The sequence below is a fragment of the Dermacentor variabilis genome, chromosome 5 (genome assembly GCF_050947875.1).
Source record: "Dermacentor variabilis isolate Ectoservices chromosome 5, ASM5094787v1, whole genome shotgun sequence".
NCBI lineage: Eukaryota > Metazoa > Arthropoda > Arachnida > Ixodida > Ixodidae > Dermacentor > Dermacentor variabilis.
This window is the reverse complement of record NC_134572.1, coordinates 112,627,867-112,650,448: the sequence shown is the minus strand read 5'-3', so window position 1 is coordinate 112,650,448 and position 22,582 is coordinate 112,627,867. Positions and strand designations below refer to the sequence as shown.

The 22,582-nt window shown below is 41.8% G+C and overlaps 1 protein-coding gene across 2 annotated transcripts in view; it reads right to left on the bottom strand.

Annotated features, from left to right (window-relative positions):
• Positions 1 to 22,582, bottom strand: part of LOC142583062 (uncharacterized) — a 43,185-nt gene that overhangs the window by 6,171 nt on the left and 14,432 nt on the right. The window contains exons 5-10 of one of the 2 annotated variants that reach the window (XM_075693344.1): positions 22,091 to 22,221; positions 16,995 to 17,060; positions 13,194 to 13,236; positions 9,543 to 9,809; positions 6,899 to 7,006; positions 1,806 to 2,077 (exon numbers count right to left, since the gene is read on the bottom strand). In XM_075693344.1, coding sequence (XP_075549459.1) covers positions 1,806 to 2,077; positions 6,899 to 7,006; positions 9,543 to 9,809; positions 13,194 to 13,236; positions 16,995 to 17,060; positions 22,091 to 22,221 — 887 coding nt within the window. The remainder of the gene's footprint in view (positions 1 to 1,805; positions 2,078 to 6,898; positions 7,007 to 9,542; positions 9,810 to 13,193; positions 13,237 to 16,994; positions 17,061 to 22,090; positions 22,222 to 22,582) is intronic. The other variant, XM_075693345.1, reaches the window with a different exon arrangement.

Sequence of the window (22,582 nt, the reverse complement as noted above, 5' to 3'; positions counted from 1 at the left end):
GCTTCTACGCTGCGTAGCTGACCACAGCTACCAATAGCAGCCGCGTACGGGGATCCGCTTTATTATCAAATAAAGCGTCCAGAAGAGAGTGAAGAGTAGGCTGTTCTGTGGAGCTCGACTTATGAGCTCCACACACTGCATACAACAGCAAAACTTGGCTGAGATGTTCATAGCAGCACATGCTACTCGCAGACTATACTTTTCACGGAGGCCGAGTGGTGGTTCAGGGCCCCTTTAAGTCTACTGCAGGACGGAGGCCTCTCTCTGCGATCTCCAATTACCTCTGTCTTGCACTAGCCGATTCTAACTTGCGTGTGCAAATTTCCCAACTTCGTCACCCCACCACCATGACTGCCTTGTAATAGAATAGTAAATATGGTACCTGTGATTTGCGGTTATCATGACCTCAATCTAAACATAATGCCATGTTTTAGTGACTGTGAGGAACAAAGTAGCAAAAATTGTGTATTGTGAAAGTAACTCTTTATTGGGTGAACCTGTGCCCAGAAAAGCAAGTGACAGTCGAAGCACAATAGCAGCAAGCACACTCAGCATCAATCGAAATCTGATCTGTAGGTTGTGGGGATGCACGACTCTCACGCATCCCCTGATATGTTGTTTTCTCGCATAACTCCCGTCTCCTGTAATCCGGCTTTGCTGCATGGATTTACTGCGGCGGTTAGTGTGCTTGCAGGGGAGCACGAGAGATGGTGTGAGTGTTGCTCTGCTAACGCCACCCAATGGCGGGGTTACTTGGGCGCAAGAAGGAGAAGGCTCTTGCTCTTTGGTTTGGCTCGGGGTTGGCAAGCGGCGTGGATGTTCTGAGCGTGTGCCGATCCATGCTTCTGCAAGACCGTCTCGCAAGGCCTACCCCGGAATGGACGAACACGATCGTTTGAACGCGCCAATGACCGTACACACGAATGACCAGGCGTTGGTGTCTAGTGTGGGGCGAACATATTCGCTCATTATCTAGTCACGGTGAGTCGGACTTCCATGATTTGTCGCGCACCCATCGGTATATTTTGTGGATAGCAACTCAGCTAGCAGGCATTAGTCTATGAAAGGTGCAATAAATGCCCTTGTGATTGTTTGCAATACTGTGTTGTCGTCCCTTTGTCCCAAGAGCACGGGTGAGAACCCCACAAGGTCAAGTGCGTTTGCTTTTATAGATGACTGATCGAACGTTCCACCGTAATCGCTGGCACCCGCTTGCCTTCTAGAAAGTACTACACCATTCGTGTCGTGCATGCAATCTGATTACATAAGGTTCAGCAAGAACATACACAACAGACAGAATCAGCAATAACATTCCAGTAAGTTCCAAATCCTGCAGGCGTGCCTTGTGCTGAGCGACAACTTTAAATAAGTGGATGAAATACAGTCCCAGGAAAAAGGATAAATAAGTACGCACATAAATAGCATTGTTCTATATATACATAAGCCTGCAGCTCGCAGACAAATACTTGGTGAGCAGTCACTGTTTGTTCTATCTAAATATGCACGGTATTGTGCTAGCTTTCGCCACTTCTTAAACTTGCACATTTGCCATTTCAATAAAGTAGACCCCTGTTTCCCAGACAGAAAAACAAGTAGTTAAAAAGGCAGCCAATAGCACCAAAGTCTGAAACTCGTGTTTTACATTAGTTTCTGAACATTACAGCGAACTCTGTTAACAACATTTTGAACATGTTTGTCTCAACACTTCTGAGATTTAGCTTGCAAAATCAGTGAACAGAACTGTGATTCTAGTCTGTCACACTTTTTTTATATGGCTGACATCATGCATTGGTAAAATTATTTACCCATTGTTGTTTCGAGCAGGTGCAGTTAGATCAAGCATAATTTCTTCGTTGCCATTGCACTGGGTGGTGTCCGGGAACATCTGGTCTATCACTGCGGCAACTAACTGCTTTAATGTCGGCACAGCAGATTGTGGAACCCTCACAGGCTTCTCCTCTCTGACTTGTGTTTGAGAAGGCTTGGTCGGAAACACCCGGTCAACAAGTGATGAAACAAGTCCTCTGTGCTGACTAGCTGGTGATGGTGATGGGCACATCGCAGGTTGATGACCTCCCTGCACAAAGTGAAAACCGAGCTGAGAATAAAACTCGACTCAAAAATGCCCCAAACCTCAGTACAGGAACACCTAGCTGTGTTACAAACTTTACTGACCAACAATTGTAAAAACCTAACCCTTTAAGTGCAGTGGACGAGTCTCACTCGGTTACAATTTTGTTTTTTCTTTCAAAAAGCGCCATGGATGAGTCTCTCATCTACGTGTTTGGCCGCTAAGGCACCCACGCACTCTGTACATCCAGCAGAGATCTTAAAATTGATAGCTGCCAGTTGCATGTTGCTGCCTCCTCTGCCGTGCTTTTTTCAGAAGAAGCTCTTACTTGTCTGATGGCATGGCACTTTGTGGACTTTATCCCGTACAGCAGGCAGAAAACTAACAAGGCCGTGCATTGTCTCTTGCAAAGGTCGAAGCAACACTACCAATGAAGTCTATAAAGTGACATCATTCTGGTGCAAAGAGTGCGGTGTGGAACTTTGCTTTGTGTTTCGAGATCTATCGTACGAAAGCAACATTCTAATCCTCCATAGCCACTTGAACTTTTACATTTGCAAGCTCTCCTCAACAAATGCTTGCATTAAAATGTAACTGTAGCATCGAGCGGTTGCGACACAACTGAACCCCTACCAAATCTGACATTTCTAATCAACGCATGTAGTTTTTGTTATTTCGTATTTTCAGACAGAAGTTGTGAATTACCCCATGTTATATGTATATTTCGAATCTCCAAGAAATTTGCTATCCAGACGAGCAATTTAAAGAAATGTCATTTCCTGAATGCCTTTTTCTCGGTATTACTTAGAGGATTACCTAATAAGCTTTTTGCAAAACAAATGCTCCAAGTTTGTCAGAAAATAATGTTTGTCTGCACATGATCCCAGTCTTTCCCGAAAGTTTCGAAGCAACTGTGTGAGTGACAAGATCTTCTATCGGGTCCTCTTGAGGGTACTCGTGGCATGACTGGCAGCTTGAAATTGGGAAGAGTGAAGTGTACTGCTCTGCTAGATGACTGGAGCCTTGGAGCAACAAAAGTTGTTCAGTGGCTCCAATGTGCAGCGTGACAACAGGTCTGTTCATGAATACAGTAGCTTTGAAGCCTTTGATAAATACTGTACTGCCAGCATACAAAGTCTAAAATACGGACAAGCAAAGTAGAACAGGTTTTACTTAGGGGTGTTATTTAATTCAAAAGCAGCAGCATTGTTCAAAACAAATATTCCCCAGAAACACGCTTCAAGTACTGAATTGAATAAAGAATGTTTCCCCATGTCTGTATTGAAAGAGAACACATCACTTTAGCAATGCAAACATGCTTCCATTAAGGAAACAGAAGAATTCAACCAAATTGATGTAAAATGTCTGCCCACCATCACAGAAGGCAGGAACCCTAAGGAAGAAGCACAGCAGAAAAAGCTAAAGTACTCTTATCAAGATTATATTGTATTAGAGATCAGAGATTAAATCAGAGATTGGATCACTGCAAGATACCCTGCAAAAATACTCTACTGATCCAGACATAACCAAAGGAACCTGTGCCTCTGGGCAAAAACAATGCCTCCACTGAAGGACAGTTTCTCATAGGGGTAATTGTAGTAATGGTTCACAATTCCTGGTTGAGCTGGTTTCATAACAGACATTTTAAGTTGTCTTGCAAAGTTATTTCTCCCTGTAGGCTTAATAGTTGTCCTTATCCTGTATATTTGGCAAGAAATAAATACTGGAAGGTTTCAAAGACACCAACTCCAGCCAAATAACTACATATTTGATTTGTATTTGGAACTTCAAGTACTCTCACGCCCCTAGCCATTATTTGCGACACAACAGGTCACCAGACACACTACAGCAACAAGGTTTCACGTCTGCAGAACTTTGCCAATGCCACATGCACAGGTAAATGGGGCACCACAACATACTTTAATTTGCTTTCGTATGTTTCATTTCACTATGTTGATGCACTGAAGATAGAGAGGCGTAGACTGCTAAGTCACAGGAGACTAGGTGCAGTTCAATTCTAGAAAAACTAACTGTAAATGGCGTTTTATAGGATTTAGAGTCCCGAGGCTGTACTGTGTGCCAGAAGAGATGCCATAGCGACCATCTGGGTTATTTAACATGCACCCACAGTGCAGCACAGGAGTATTTTGTTGCACCCTACGCCCACTGAAATACAGCTGTGCCAGCCAGAAATCGAACCCATGGGCTTGTGCTCAGTACCAGAATGCCATAACCCCTAAATTGCTGCAGCGTGCGAACATGATGTAAATGCAAGCACACTCTGAGTACTTTCCGGGCATCAAGGTGTCGAAACTTCACACACATATATGAAATTTTTATTTCGTGTTCTCAGTTATCCTTCATTACTTGACAAAAAGGATACTTACTCATGTATTGCATCACATAAAGAAATGCTCATTCATATCACTGTTGCATGTGTGCATGATGTACCACATGCATGAACAAGCATACAAATGCTCATTCATATCACTATAGCCCGCTTGCATGGTGTACCAGATACATGCAGAACGCGTACAGCACACTCATGTAAGCACTCATGTAACTAGTATTCTAAAGCATAGAGCCCTGATTACAAGCAGCAATTTCTTTTAATTACTTTCACAGATGTATTACCTGAAATAGAACACTTATGAGCATCTGCATGGACACATCATGAAGCATTACAGTACTAGAGATTACGGTCAGAATAGCAGAAAATTGGGCAAGTAGGTTTAGATTCATGCTTTTGGGAAGTGCAAGAGACAAAGACAAAGAATGGAAGAACAACAAACACTCAGCGCCGTGTTTGTCATTCTCCCTTCTTTCATCTCCGCCTCTTGTGCTGCCCACAAGCACGAGTGCTAGAGACACCACTACACAGGGAACATGAAACAAAAATATAACACATGAGGGAGTAGGCATGACAAGCAAGTGCCCTCTGTATGCCTTAATCTTTTTTTGTATTAAACCATAGTCTTTTTGCTGGTTGCATTCATGTTTATTATGCACCAACAGGTCACCCAGTAAGCATTCTTAGTGAATTGCTAAACAGCATGAAAATGCTACTACAAACTGTGAAGCTTTGTGCAGTGCGTATGAACTAGCAGAGCAATAGCTGAATATTGCCATGCATCATTTTACATTTTGCCTAGTATTCGTTTCGACCAAATTATCACTGTTGTGAAGTTGTTTCTTGCCTCAAGTTGTGCCTATGGTATCCGGAATTTCTTGAATGCTGTTGCTAATTCCACACAAAAGGAGGCATATCTATCAGACTGCACGCACATCACAAATAGTCTAAAGTGTGTACTAGCACATGCTAATAATCCAGAATGTACACTGAGACAAGTATAAACAGTGAATGCACCCAATTTAGGGATTAGTTTCAACGAATGACAACTGTGCTCGCCACTATTGTTGCGATTTGTGTGTTGCTTATTTTTCTGGACATAAGTTTGGCCAACAAGAGTTAAATTTTATTGCAATAGCAATTATACGGACACTTCAGGTGGGTTTTTGCTGTCAGCATTGCTGTGATGTTTCGTATGATGTCCAAGGGCGATAACGCCGTCGTCATGCGCTGTAGGCTGTATATGCGAGTGAAAGCGCGCGAGGGGAGCCTACAATTGTGGCTCAATCTGGCGCGTGCAAGGGAGGAAAGCTGAGAGGAAACGCACCATTTTCCTTCGTGCGAAAGGCTGTGGGGGGATCGGAGGAGGCGAGGGCAGGCGGTGTTGTTCTCAGGAAGCAACTGCGTATGCGACCGTACACAAGGGGAACTGACGATCGCAGCTCAATCTCGTGCGTGCAAGAGAGGAAAGCAGAGAGGCGTTCTACTCTGGCAGCAACTGCCTACTTTGCGTGGCCACACGTGGTCACGCACGCTATATCTTGAAAGCGATTTGCAGACGGCTCATACCTTTGTACGTGGCATGTTCTCACCACTTTGTTTGCACTGAAGTGATAGACAGCACAAAGGTCACTTCGTTCGTTTCCCCACACCAGTGCTTTGACAGCGAGCGTCGGCAGTCATCGAGTGCAATGTGTTCATGTTTGCCAGTACGCACTGACACCATGCTTGTTAATTTAGTTAGCAAGCGAATATTTCCAAGTTTATACAATCCTTACTACGTATAGCTGTCTACTAATTTGCTATCGCAATCGATGCTTCGTCTTTCGGGCAAAACTGTGACTTTTTAACTCCCACTTTCAGCAGTGTTTGGTTCTTAACTGTCAATTCAACATGACAATTAGTGCTTCTGACGAAATGCCTTTACACCTATTTACAACTACCATTGCTTTATGCTTATCTTTGTCAATCAGCGCAAGCACTCCACATGAATGATGAAAATGTGCCAAACGGTGACTGCCACAGTGCTATGAGAGGCCTGTGCACACAACTACAATGTCAATGATCAAGAACCCAGCCCTAGTTAGCTACGTACAACCCTCAGCTGAGGCCATTTCAAAGGCACAGACACATGGCACAGGTGATGACAAGTTTTTTAGCTACACCAAAAGGTGCTAAACACAAGAGGTTTTGTAATTCACTGATTCCAAGCATTACTGTTGCTGTATGTCTTTTTTTTTTTTTACTATGCTCAAACATGTTTGGATTCATGTACAGTTCTTGACTTTTTTTTTTTGCTCCTGCAACCACTGTTATAATATGGGTCTTTTTCTTTAACACGAAGTCCTCTGTTGGAACATTCTTTTAGGGTTTATATTTAATGTTTATGCTCTCTCCTTTATAAGCCTGAAGAGGTCTACAGGGTTTGCACATAAATAAATAAAAATAGCGAAGCTAGGGGCAGTCAGGAATCTTACCTCAGAAAAGGCCCTTCGAATGCCTGCTGGATGCCTTTGAGTTCTTCGAGGCTCAGGCAATTTTCTATATGTCTCTTCACTGCAGATATCCTCATATATTTTCAGCATCTGCAACAAAACAAGTGATACATTCGTCAGCTAGCTTGCAGAGACTGTAATTGAGGTTGGTTATCCAAGTGTGATAATATTGGTTGGTTACGTGGACAAACATACACTGAAAGAGGTCTCGCAGTAAAAAAGACTGTATTGGGAACTCATGTTATGTACAGCATGGTACAATCTTAAGAAAACAGCTGATCTGTATTCAAGCCAACGTAACTTCAACATTTCAACTTCATGGAAAAAATTGTTAGTGTGAAGCATTAAGTAAACTTCTATTGATAAATAATTATTTTCCTGGCCCTTGTATTTAATAAGCTAAAATCACCACTGAAACATTATTTATGTTTTATTTTTAATTTTTATTAATCAAAGCATCTTTCATTTAAAAGTAGACTTAATTGTACACAGAGAATAGATCCACATGGGCATATTTAAGAAGTTTACAAAGCAAGCAAATCATGAGCATAGCAAAGCATTGCAAACAGTATTACTATATATATTGCAGAAAACATCTTGCTGTAGCGAACTCCAGACTCACAGGAGCACTGGGTTAATACACTTTGCAAAAAGAGGTAACAGTACAGAAGTGGAAAACAAATTTGCGATACAATATTAATGCTAAGATAGAGTCAAACATTATGACAAATTGAAGCTTGACAAAAATATGGATGAGCAAAAAGTGCATTTAAATGAGAACACTGATGGCAGAGTCTATGCTGAAACAGTATTTGTATTAAGTAGATACAGAAAAAATGAACTGTTCAAATATTCACAATTACTTTACACCACAGGCCAACAAATTGTTTCCTGATGCGGACTGATCAAGTTATGAATAATTCGTGGAACAAGTTGTGCCTATGAATAAATTGCAAGAAATTGTGGTTTATGGGGGATATTAGAAATACCCCAAGTGGCTTGGCAAGCCTGAAGAGTAGGATCAGTAAAAGTGCATGTGCGTAGAACCAACTTGGCTTGGGCGGTGTGAAAAGTGGTAAGCGTACATTAACTTTGGATTTGCTTGTTCTGAAACTCCCTATTACCAACATTGCAGGTTGAGATTCACAGGCTGCAGTTGACTGAATCGTTGGTACTATGGTGCTCACCCTTACAGTGCAGTAACTGCCCGACAGCAAAAATCGACTCGCCATAGTTTTCTGGCAGCCATACCAGGTGACACCAGTACTTATGTATGCTAGCACTGTACTGCAGAGAGGGTGGTGCAGGCATGTGAATACACAGCTGACTCAAAATAATTCAAAGCCCTAGTTCTGTTGTTTCTGTAATCTGAAGTTGAATAACAAAAGGAGTCAAACACAATTAGGACTTGTCATAAGAATACACATACACCCAGTCGTGCCAGATTAGGCATCCAGCCAGAAATGGGTATGCACAAGTATGGGCATTTCAGTAATGGCTGTTCCCTATTTTCAGTCCTTTGCAGTCATGGGCATCAACCTAATTTGTGACCATTCCAATCAGGAGCCATATCACACATTTAGATGCCAGGCAGAAAAAAGGGCTCAGGTAAACAAATGTGTGTTATATGATTTTTTTTAAAGGAAATTTGTGTATTCCTGAGGCTTTCAACAATACTTGAGCACTGTGTGGTAGCGCTCAAAGCACTTTTCTTGGTACAGGCCAGGATTTGCACTGCAGGTCTTGGGGACCTCATTGTCGCTTCCTTTTAATGTTCTCCAATCTGAGGACCTTTACTGGCCATCTGAAGGCCAAATATAGTCATCTATGGCACTAAACTCATCTTCTGATTGACTAAATTCATGTCAACTTTGTCCATAAAATGCACATGCCTAAAACATTGCCATCATTTCGGCCCTTCACACCACAATTTGTACGAAAATCTCTTCAAGCATGGAGGAAGGAAAAGTGCTGCCATTGTCTGGAGACATTGCGAAGTGCACTTTCTATTTGAAAAAGTTCACAAAAGCTGGTGCTACTAACTCAAACAGATGTATTCAAGTGTACTCTTGTACTGCTTCAAGAGGCTGACAACCAATCACAAAAATGTTTCCTCAAATGACTAATAAACATTACGTTTCTGCATATTAAGTTTTCTGCATATTAGCCTTCAAGCTTGCACTAAAATGCACACTGCATCTGAAGAAAAATTGGTCAAGAGGAAACAATGTAAGAGGGAAAATTGCAAAGGACAATTAAAAGGAAACTACTAGGAGGCATCCAGAACAGCGACAGCTCGTCTAATCATGACGACAGTAGGGATGCCATGACAATGACGACAGCACAACAATAATGGTGGCACAAGAATGGTGACTCAACAACGACAATGGTGGCAAGGGTGACAACAACAATGAGAAATGATAGCATGATAACTCCAATGACAACAGTGGCTCAAGCATTTCATACTAGAATCGAATGCAAGGCAGGAACAAGTAGTTTTCCTTGACAGCAAGAAGCACGATAATTATAGGCATTTTGATCATGCCAGTGAGAGACTCTACAAAATTTGCGCAGAGTACTCTAAACAGCTGTCACTGCAAAACAATCCATAGCCTGGCTTTCATACCTCTGAGCTAGAAAGGCTAGAGGATTTCACAAGACGCTGCGGGAAGCCATCACCCACGGCGTGGGCAAAGCCATCATCACTGCTACCACGGCCGCAGCAGTCATCGCTGCTGAGCAGACTGCTGCCGCTACTGCTGCTGTTTGGCATCAGCAGGCGGTCCTGGTGCATCTGGTCGCTGATTTGCTCCAAGTTGTGCAGAGCCTCAGTGTACGAGAACTTGACCCGCATGACATCCTCTTCCATGTGGAAGACTCGTTTTTTCTGCTCCTGCAGTGGACAGCACCAACAGGTAATTGGTGAACAAAAACTGAACAGACCCCAAACAGCTTGCAAGCATGGGCAGCACATGGGGTTTCACAGCAAGGCTACTAAAGGGAGTTCCATGACAGCTTTTATGCGACAGCAGCAGTGGAAATGTGGGGCACCTCGGTTGGCATCAAACAGAAGACAGAAAACAGCCAGCAACACATCCTGTGTAGCAAATCCAAAGCAGCCGTACTATGACCAGGCTAATGCAAAGCGTGGCCAGACACCGATGCTGACAAAGGCGGCAGGGCCATACAGGAACATGCAAAAGATATAGCGGAGGGTATAGAAGTACTAAGCTTGACTATAGTGAAGTGTTTGAAAAGACTTCGGTATAGCAAAGGAACTACACTGGAATATAATATGCGTTTCAAAAGCCTTTGGTACATTTTGGGCAGTACCACACCAGACACCTAGGACTTCAGGAAAGTGTGAGAGCTCCTTCATACAGCATTGCTGTCTTTCTGCAACGAGTTGCTTGAATTGGAATACTTCTATGAGGTTTCTTTTTATTTTTTATTCTTTCATGAAGGTGACCTTTAAGTGCCCACACCAAGAACATCCTAAAGTCTACTTCACAGCCTACTTGTTCATTGAAGGCCTGATTCCAGCACACTGTGATTTATTGCAGTTAAGTAAACCCTCACCGTTGCAACACATACGAAATGTCGGATATAGTCCAATGCTGTATATAATCTTAGCCAAAATATAGTCCATTTGGTTACCAACTAAAGCAGATACCCCCCGGCATGCAGCTTAGCCATTCTAGCAGGTCATTGCGCAGCCTAAAATGCAATACTGCAGCAAACTGCACCGGAAACATGTTTTATGTGATTGCCTTGCAAGTTCCTGAATAGTTTACGTGTTGTAAGCTGAAAACCAGGCACCACATACATATGACTGCATAAGAGTAGGCACTAGATGGTATCTGTGGTAATTAGGCAAACTTCACCCCTTCTATGAGGAAACACGGGCAAGGCACAACCTTTATGAGCACTGTCACAAGTGCCAATGATGCCATAAATAAAACATATGCCAAATCCCAACAAATGACACAATTTAATTGAATAAATAAATAATGGAAGGCAAGCAAATGTGGCATAGCAATAGAAGTGCCACATTTTCTTTTTTTTATTTCAGACATTTATCTCATTGCTATGCATAGTCATTGTGAATCTTGCATTGAGCGAAGAAACTGCAGGAAGAGAAGTGATGGAGTGGCCTCGCCTCTCTTCTTTCCACGTTTCTTTGTTTTTTTTTTTTGCTCAGCAGTGTTTATAATGAATTACCAAATAGCTTAACAGTGAACCCTGGCAAATAGTATGGTCTGTTTTTGCTCTATCAGCTAAGATAGCCAGGTATTGGAAAGCAAAATATTTTTGAAACATGAAGTCAAAAGCACACATGCGAAACAACACATTTATGAACGTTATACATCTGTTTGCATTTTTCCATAAGTGATGCCTATGGATTTAGCCCTTTACCCTGATACCTATCCTACTACAACAATCAAGAACTGCAGACGGCAAAGGGTGCAATTATCATGGTGAGGCATATTTTGGCACTCGAGTGGAGACATTTTTGTTTTGTTTCAAACTTATCAAAGACAATAAAAAAGGACAGCAGAAGTTGGCCCCAATATGAAAACTAGCCTGCCACCCTCCCCCAACCCCCCAAGAAAAAAACTTATTTGCAGTTTTGCCCCAAGAAAGCATGTACAGCAATACCAAGGTTTAGCGTTCTGCTTGAACTCTTCAGACAGTGTTCTAACGTATGCGCGGATGCAACATAAGAGGGTGTGCCAAAATTTTTAGCACCCCTAAATGCTTCAACACACCATTTAGGGCCTTTAATGGCATTGTACAGGTGCCACTGTGCTCCCTGCAAAGAGTGGCGCCTGTCAAATGACATCATTTTCAGAGTGTAAGCACTTCTATTTTCTGAGCTTTTTAATAGTCAGGACATTTAGTATAAAAGGCATGCACTGTGAATAAAACACTTCATGACTTTCGCACACACATTGCAATTCTAAAAAATTCTGAGGAATAATTCAGCCAAGAACATAGACGTGGTCTGACAACTGTCTTGGTTGAAAAGTGCAGCATCTACCTTGCATATAGGGGATAGGTAAAAGCATACCATACTTAAGCATAAATATATATGGAACAACATGGTGACGGCAAAAATTAACCTCTAGTGTCCACCCAATTGCTATTATATTGCACAACAATATTGTGTAGTTCCACTATACTACCACGTCGTCTTGTAGTCTGTCAACATCTACACTGAACACAGCTGCATGCATTATCCAAATGTATCCCTCTTTAGTGTATCACTTGGTACTTCTCCAATCGCAAAATTATCATTTTCAAATGGCACACATAAACAAAGAACAAGTTAATTTGAATACCATGGTGCTGGTTGTTGGTAAATTGAGATGTGGGAAAGAAAATTTTTGAATTTATTTTTCTCATCTCTGTCTGCTGTTTTTCTCAGGTTCAGTTATAGGGCACATACATAAACACACACACACACATACATACATGCAACAGAGCAATGGGTAAGACGCTGTGTTGCAATAAACAGACTGAACAGACATACACATGAACACTGTCATGCAGCTAACTCAGCTGGACCTCACTATAGCAACCACCAATCTAGCAAACAGATAAATATTTTAAAAAGATTATTTTATTACACTTTCGTTTCTCGTGATACCTCGAGGCAAATCCTCTGAAGGAAAAAAAAAGTAAATGCAAAGTTCATTTAGTCGTAGTCTAGTTCTACGAGAGCTCTGTAACAAAAACAAGCAAATAAAAGAGCATGCTTTGGGCCAGGAACACTTGCGGCTCTTTTACAAGCAACAGTGTCACTTGGGTGCCTTCGGTGCCTTTTGCGCGAGCTTCAGCAATGGCTAATTTGTTCCAATGCCTTTGCCGACTATTTTAAAGAAACATCATTCATAACGGATTTATTTTTGCTTCCAATTCTGCTTTTTACACCGAGATTCAGCCACAGAGATTCTCTGTCAGCACAAATCAACAGAAATGAGCAACTCCCCAATGGCCAAATTAAATGCTGTCATCAGTAATCGTATCAAATGCACTCATCTGCTTTATGCCACAAATTGCATGTGCATGCAACAGTATCTATGTCTAGCATACTGTGGTAACATAGTTATTCAGTGCCAGGTGCAAGTTACTAACACATGCACTTATATAGCAAGCTTTTCATTTACATTTGTTTAGAAATCCTGCCTTAAAAGATATTCATGCAGAACCATTCTTTCTTTTTATGTAATACAGCAAGACAGTCATTACATCCGAAAGTCATTGCTAAACTTACCTCAAGAGCTTCATTTAGCTGTGCCTTCATCTCAAAGTATGGCCTGAAAGCGAGCAAGCACATAAACATTCTCCCACCTGCCTTTTTACGTTCATGCAGAGACCATTAGCAACCAGACCACCAAGACAAATTAAATGAGTTTTTATACTTCTGTGGTCTACCCCACAAAATTGACGCTTTTGCACATGGTAAGCAAGTGACCATACACAGTGAGAAAATAAGTGAAAGTTAAAAATGCGGCACGCATCAACAAAACAGCTTCTTCTATAAGGCCAATAGAATAACACTGAACTGGCTTACTGAGTACAATGATGCATGTTAATAGCGTGCAACAGCAAATCCAATGACCACTTCAATGAGTAATAACTCTCGGCACAATGCACAAGCATACTGCTATGCTTGCGCAGTGTTAGTTTTTCAGGCACTAGCACGGAATATTGTGACATGCATTAAAATTGTTATAACAACATGTGTATCCGCTTCAAGCAAGAATGATGCAGCGAACATTTGTGGTTACTACAGGTGCTAAGTTAATTACTGCTTTTAATAAAGTTGTACCTGACATTGCTGCACACCATGGCACAGGACTCCTGATTTATTTCAACTTTATGTACAAACAATCTTACAGCGTTTACCCATACATAAATTGCATCTTTTTCCTTATGATGAGCAAAACAACGACAAGGCAAAAGCAGGAGCCAAGGTTTTGACAGGTAGACTTGTCTTTTTTGAGGCAATCTTTCTTCTGTCAAACCGTTGACTCCCAATTTTAGCTTGTTCTTGTTTTGCTGATCAGCTTGAATTTCCATCTCCCGCCTTTCCCACGTTTGCCCATCTTTTTTCTTAATATTTCATGTGCATGACAGAATAATCCAATTTGATGCATTTATTCTCAAAATGTTTTTCAGAGGTACGAAAATCAATTATAATGATCATTTAAGACAACGAAAAAGATGGAGCATTTCTTTTAACAGCATAGCAACCACGGTACAGCAGGTGACGGCTCGCACAGCCTGTCATGTAGGTAGTATGCAACACAGCAGCACTAATCAGCATGATAAAAACCTGCAGCAACTTGTATGGCTCCCATGAATTTGAGCACGCCATTAATTCTTTTATACTCCAAGTAGCAAAATAAGAGGGCAAAAAAAGCCTATGTCTATGACACTCTCTCTTTTGAACACCGCGCTGACCATATTTCCGGTCAGCATATGCACATTTTTCAAATGAAACTTGGTAGTCTGGTGCGAGCTACTGTCTGCACCATTTCGCAACATGTGAAGTCACGCAGAAGCAAAGTTTCCTGTGTGCTATTGCATGCAATGCTCAAACCAGGAACAAGACATTCAGACACTGCCTTCCGAGTGGCAGACCTTTTCAATGGTGAGTACGTCAATAGGTTTGATTAAAGCATAATAAATTATTTTTTTTCCCTACGTTTAGGCATAGTGCTGAATGTCAGCAGGGATATTAGCCCTTTTACGTCAAATGTGGTACACCCCTATATGTGAAGGAAAGCAATGTCACGTGAATATGTTCAGGGTTGCCAATTACCAGGCCCAAAACAAAGCCGTAAAATCCTTCAAAGTACTGTAGTACAAAAATATAGGCAGCCTAAATTACTGATGAGAAAATTACCCAGGAAAGCAGGCAAGCTGCGACCAAATAATGCACGCAATTAGCCCGCACTTTATGCTAAATGATATAGTGAGAGAGACAGCTTCAATTAATGATTTCAGTGTGGATGTTAACAAGGCACAAAAGAGAGCTTGAAGCCCTGTAATCATTACAGTATTACGATGGTATTACTGGAAACATTATGGTAGATAATGCTGATGTTTAAAGAAGTCATGAAGTAGCTAAATGTTAAGAGGCCAATATTATTATTATGGGGTTTTACATGCCAAAACAACTTCCTGATTATGAGGCACGCCGTAGTGGGGGACTCCGGAAATTTCGACCACCCGGGGTTCTTTCACGCGCACCTAAATCTAAGTACACGGGTGTTTTCGCATTTCGCCCCCATCGAAGTGCGGCCGCCATGGCCGGGATTCGATCCCGCGACCTCGTGCTTAGCAGCCCAAGTTAAGAGGCCAATAGCCACATAGCTACAATGTTCTAAAATTAGCCAATTTAGTGCATAGTTGGCAAGCCTGGCAACCCTGGATTTATTAGCTGTGGTGCTGTGCTGAAACAAGCATTTCTTTTGTGCTTGCATACACATGTACTGCTCATGTGACGTCACATGTGCTATACACATGTGAGAATATTTGTTTTCTATCAATATAAGTGTGTGCACGGTGATCACACATCCAACACAAATGAGATTCACGTAGACTCTCATTGTGAGCACAAGAAAACAAGAAAGGCTAAATGAGTGCACTGAAAAAAGAAAGCACTTCAGCCCAGCGCAATATGTGCCGTGCAATATGTGCATGCCCCTCCTGGCGCATGCACATGTGACCACTTGGGACCACGCATAGGTGCGTAGAAAGAAAGAAACGAAAAAGTAGCCAACATATGTTTATGAAGATTCGTTTTTCCAGTGAAACCTTTACATTAGCAGCTCAATGAATCCCAGTCGATCATTACAGCAATAAATATGTGTCCTCTGGTTGAACTCCCTGCAACAAGATGTTGCTACCAGCCTTGTGGCACCCATGTATATTGTATGTACGACGATTGTATCATGCATTCAACTGTAAGAATAACACAATTTTGAGACAATTGGAGATCACCAGAAAGCCTGGCTGATCTTGAGAATGTCTAGAGTAGTGACTAGGTTTCAAAATTGTCATGCGACACTCCCTCATGGTCTTTTCCCTTCCTCCATGAGAATAGCACACCCTACAGCAACCTGTTGATTGGATTGCAAAAACTTTTTAATGCCGATGCCAATATCTTGTCACTATTGCAGCTTTGGTTTCATACTTGAATGTAATGTACATGTCATCTTTTAAGACATTTTAATACATTTTATAGAAGAAAGTGCACACTTGAATGCAGTACCTTTGGTACGTGCCTCTGATATTCCACGAACGATAATGCACATACTGACAGGCCGTTAAAACTCTCTGATATTATACAAAACGAGGTGCTACAATACAACAACGCTAACAGCCAAGAAGCAAAAACTTTTTCTGGGCTTTTCGCTGCCACCACATTTCAACAAGTCATAAAAGGTGCTGCAACCAACACTTTACCAAATACAAACACCATGTTAGTTATGTGCAGTTTCCTAGGTGTACCGCATAAAAGGGCGTAGAGGTGGCATCATTGGCACTATGCAGTATGATATTGACATACAGGCATTCGACAAAAATTAGCAGCTGCTGCAAATTATGACTATGACCTACATACTGCACAAATCTCAGAACTTTCAAGAAATATAAATATTTGTGATGGTGAAAATTCTATCACATTAGCGAGAAACCTTTCATGCAGTATCCTATAAGTATTTTATATCTGTAAGTTCTGCTGAAAAACCTAAATCAAATGTTTAGCACTGCTGAACACTGTTCACGTGTTCACATGTGTTAGCACATCTGTTTGATTTGCTGTTAACCACAGTGTTAATTAGAGCAAGCAATAATCAGGCCAAGGACGAAAGGAAACTTTCTAACAAAGAGACAAGCATGCTTAAGTAACATAAAACAAGCAGAGTGGTAAGTCTTACAAGGGAACCAACAATGGTTATCTAGGATGCAAAAGGCTTCTCAAAACGTAACAGGACTTGACAACAAAAAAGTGGGGCAAAGGAAAAGCTTATGTATGTAAAATACATAAAGCTGAGGTACTCACAGCAACTGAAGTTCATGCTGGTTTGCTAAATTGTTAAGTTGTAGCAAACTTCTGCGTGCTGACAGACTAAGAGGTTGAAGGGGCAGGACAGGGATGGGGAGAAACAAAAATGACAATTGCCAAACCTATAGAGCATTCCTTTATTTAAAAAAAAAGAAGAAAGCAAGCAGTTGTATAATATATATATCGTACTTGACACATTATTTCAGGTCATCAGTGGCACCTGTGTGAGGAATGACCTCATAGCATGCAGTGGGCAAGTTTACCATTCCACCTACATTACAAATCATTTAACATGTATGTGGCCTTTCACTGCACATAACTGAACACATTAGCGTGATTGTGTGTGGCTCGACATTACTGTGGCAATAAGCTAAAATCTTGTGGCAACCATGAAGCAAGATATGCTTTAGAGGAAACATTACTGACATAACTGCTACAAGCTACAAGTTAACACGATAAAAATACAAAAGGGATCAGAGTGGATATATAGTTGTTTGGCTGTCATGGCGATCATGGTGATAAAGTTGTTATCTTTACCTAACAGGGTACTCCAGCATGCTATGAGTTCCAAGTCACTGAAAGTGCCTGAGACCTTATTTGTCTACACCAGAATGTAGGCTTTCTTTTTCCTAGCAACATTTATTTTTTTTTTGCTGCAGCTGTAACAAAAACATTATTTATCCCGACCGAACAATGTCAAGCAAAGCTGGAAAATGATGTGGCCATTGCTTCTGAAATGCCACCAATTTTGTTACAACTGTGTGGTTAGAGCTTTGCTTGTTGTCTCACATCTCGTAGAGCCTACTACAATGTGTGGGCCTGCTTGCTGCTGAAATAGAAGCTACGGTCCTTTAAAGTTTACAAAAAAGCGTGTTTAGATCAACCACTTTCAATATTTAACCAACTTCTGGCCTACCTTCATCACTATACCATAGCTTGAATACATATGAAAAAATGACGTCACCTCAAGCATCAGCTTTGGGAATTTGAGTACCTAGCTCGTGTACAGTATTTAGCAAAAAATCAGCTACAGGTAGGTCCTCACTGTTTCATTACAGTAAAACCTCGTTAATATGTACCTGGTTAATTAGTAATTCCAGTTTAAATATAGTCGTGATGAATCCCCCATCCTGCGGTTATTGAACTTAATATATTGGCTGACCACTTAAGCCGTAGTCACTTACCATGTGGCAAACAGTTTATGTATAGACGGTTTCACTCACGCGATAACAGCAGTGAGAGTGCGACCCCAAGAAACTTCCGGTCACAAAGCTTATCAGTCTAATGCGCCGGAACACAAAGGGCGTTTTTAAGTTGTCTGACTGTGCAGAAAGTCCATTTTTAAGTTTTGAGATAAAAGGCATGTCCATTACGTCTCAAGACTAATACATATAATTTTTCGTATAACTTATAGCAACCTAGACTAGTAAAATCATCGTCATGTATAGAGGAAAAGTGTTGAAAATCTGCGGGCTTAGATTTTAATGCACTCCTGGTACTCAATATCCCCACCAATGCTTTTTTTTGTTCGCTAGCGGGCCAGGTCAGTGAGCAAAACCGGAAGCCATTCAGGGCCTATGTTTGTAAACAGTAAAAGGGTCTATAGTACTCACTTCATCTTTAGGTGCGCACAAGTGCGAAATGTAGTGTGCAAGGACCAGAGATAGTGAAATTGCGGTGCACGGACCTTTTATGGACTGCAGTTGCCACCGATAGTGAAGCCAAAACATGGGGACCATCATGTGTTTCCTGCTCCCGTAGCTTCTGGCGCTTCCACGTCATTCATGATGATGACGGGTAAGTGGATGATGGCCTTCCGTATCTGATGCAGCGTGCGTGTTAGCCGTCATAACCGTTAACCGTGCCCGTTAACCATTCACAGAGAAGTGGGGCCTGCTAGAGAAACTGGCTCACGGCCTTGCCGAGTTTGAGGATGTCATTGTCGCTGCCAGGCTGCCACAGCGGCAAGTGAAAATCATTTGCTGCCTGCTTACAAATACTTGTAAAACTTGCCTGTGTGCGTGTTTGAGTGAGAATTAAGACACAATTATTTTCTGGCGGGTGAGTCAATAGCTGTTCAATTAGTACATCACTTAGTGGGTACCTTATCCCCATTCCCCGCCAACTATGTATTAACGAGGTTTTACTGTAACAAATAAGAAAACTTGGTTAACTTATGAAATGCACAGGCACTCACAAGAGAAGCCCGACACTCTTACCTCATTTTGATTTCCCCCTGCCTTCTCCAAAAGAACCAGCACTTGGTAGCCTTGTATTCTTTTTCCAGAACTTCATTTTCTTTTTCTGAACTACAGCTTTTGGCGCAATATTTTTTTTGGAAAAGCAGCAAACTGTGGTCACATTTTGAAGTCCTCGCATTTAGCAGCGCTACTACGTCTGTATAGTTCACCACCTTTACCACAAACCATCAATGCTGCTACATAGGGTGTTCTTGACATGATCTGGGTGATTATTGTTTGCACGCCATGCTCAACATAAGGTGCGAATACTATTTAAATGATTGGTAAATATTCTGCTTATAAGTCAAAAGGCAACATCAAATTATTCTACTAGTACTATAATCGCCCATAGACTAAGAACAGTGTGACAAATCTATCTTTATGGTAATTGGTACACTAAATACAGCAACCAATTACTGTAGCTCATCCCCACTATCCTTGTTTAAGTGCACTTTAATACACAAAAACAAAAGGCAAATTTAAAATGAGTTTGGCAGCCTATTTGCGACAAAGAACTCCTTCTTTCTAGCTCTTCCTTTTGCAGCAACTGCACTGTAAAGCTGCAAGTTTGTTTGTTTGTTCTTTTCTCTTTGGCACATAACAGAGTGTTACATCTGTTGCACAATCTATCAAAAGTGAAATGTGGCTGTCTTGTGCTGGCCTGCTGCTAAAGCTCACTCCCGAGACTTACAACAAACCTCGGCACCTAATGGTTGCCAAAACAGATGAGGCAGCTAGTGCGCAATATTTACACTGATTTAACTATGGCTGCCTTTGTGAAAGTAAACAAGCTATGCAAATTCTGAAAAGACAGCACCAAACATGCCTGAACTACTTAACACTGTCTATATGCACAGAAGCCCTGCCCTCACAGCTTCAACTTCACAGATAAGAAAGTTGGCAAAATGTATAGTAGAATTATTACTTTTATTAAATAACGACACTTGATGCTACAAGACATGACACCAGTCTGGTCTCTCTATTAATTTTCTGCACAAATACCCACAAGATCATCATGGCTGACAATACTACCTAAGTATGAAACTGAACAGAACGTCATTCTTTCATAAAATTGAGAGGGAAAGAGTGTAACCAATGATGTTGATAGTACTACCATATTTACTCGCATGATGAATGCAGGCCCACTTTTCCAATCAAGAAGTGTGTTTCTTCTTTTTCTCGCATAATGATCGCACCCTGAACTTGCTGCTGTGAAATAGGAGACACACAGTACGATTTGGTGTCTGATACGGCGTCCGGCGGGTGCGATTGTGTCTGGTGCCATGTCGGATGCAGAAACACATCATTTCTCCCACATTTATTGCGATAGCAATTATATGGACGCTCTAGGCACATTTTTGCCATCATCATCACGTCGTCGCCCTCACCGCGCTCTGCATACTGTAGGTGTGAGTGAAAGCGGGCGAGGGAAGCCGATGATTGTGGCTCAATCTTACATGACAAAGGAGCCCTGGGGGGAGAAGGGGAGGGAGGGTGGTGGCATTGTACTTTGGCAGTAACTGTGCATTACACAGCAGTGGCCCGCCCTATCTTGAAAGCGACCTGCCTCAGGGGGCTGAGTCGATGGCGGCTCATACCTATGTGCAAGCTGTGTTCTCGACGCTCATTTTGCATTGAAACGAATACTTCGTGTAGCTGTCTACAGATTTGCTATCGCAATCGATGGTTCACATTTCTGGCGAAGTGAACTTTTTTTAGAGGTGGCCGTAGCAAAAAAGTCGCTCAAAATTTTTAACCCGCATAATGAACGCAACCCCCAACTTTGCGCATATTTTTCGGGAAAAAAAGTGCATTCATTGTGCGAGTAAATACGGTATGTGTTAACGCTTAATAGAGCAAAGTTTCAAATAACAAGGAGGACATAGCGAAACAACGCTTGCACCTATTTTATGTGGGTACCCACACTGGATGATGTCAACAAAAGAGAGTCCAAGAAATTTTTTGCAAATGGGAAATGACCCATGACATTAAAGGGGCCTTGCAACACCTTTTTTAAAGGGTGTACATATATGCATGGCACAAAAGAGATCACCTCACAAGACGTTTTTTTTTTTTTAAATTCTAGAATGTGCCTAGTGTGAGTGCAGTTGTCCATCAAATGCTGCCTCTGTCGTACATCGTGATTTTCCCCTCTTTTTCATCGCTTTAACTGCGCCTGAATCTGTGTTGCTGAGCCAATGCACAGCCATCCTTGCGCAGAACTCTGGTACTGGCATGATATCTAAGACTAGTTCATTGTGCTACAATAATGGCAAGACCTACAAGATTGGTTCATCACACCACAACATAGGCATAGTGGTTCTCTACCACCAGTTGGCACTCGCAATTTCTAAAGAAATAGTATGGTGGTGTGTGCTATCACGCTGTTTCAAGTGCAATGCTCATATCATCATCATCATTTTTCCCTTGTGATCCTGTTGGGGGAACTGCTTTGTCACAATGTCTGTAGATATCCAGCCAATAGCCATTGTGCTCATTGGTGCATCAATGAAAGTACGAAAATTGGTGAGGATTTCAAGCAGTCATAGGAAAGGGTAGGCAGTCTTTTGAGTGAAGCTCTATGCTCCCCTGCTGCATAGAATGAAATAAAACTTGGCACATGCGTTCATGCAAGCATTGTCCAGTGGCTAAAGAGGTTTATGTGCCGTGTTTAATAAGTACTGCAAGGCCCCTTTAAGGTAGTTGTCTGCAGAGTGGCTTTTTGTCACAGCCAGAGAACAACTTTTGATGCACTACAGGCAGTAACTGAATTATTTCCTTAGACAGTAATTTAATAATTTCATTCCCAGCTCTCTATGCAGTGATAAAGGAAAAGCAGTCCAAAAACCTCACCTGGCCTTGACAATTGACTTTTTGAGAGCCTGGTGCAGATCAAGCACTGTTTGCTGCTGGCCTTTGCAGGCGTGCCATAGTCGCCCCTGCTCGGCCCGGCTCACCACCCGCTCACGCTCGGCCTCGTTCACCTGAACCAAGACCGCCACATGTCTTTGTCAGGAGCAACAGCATGAACATGGTATGCATCATGTGATAAGAATGCAAAGATGCAGGTCGGCAAAAAAAGAAAAAAAGCTGTTCCCCTCCTCGGTCTCCCGGCTTTGGGTAGCGAACCCCACTTTCTGTTCTAATTGATGTCCCTGCCTTTCATCTTCCTCCACCTTGCTGTCTCAAGAAGGGAGAAGAACAAGAGAAAAGGAAAGTATCCGTGAAGAAGGAAGGCACGTGGAAGGTGACGGAAGAGGAAGAGAAAAATACTAAGCCAGCGCTTAGCACCACTAAATCACTAAATATACGTATTCTAGGGTACAACGAAAGTTTGTCTGGTCA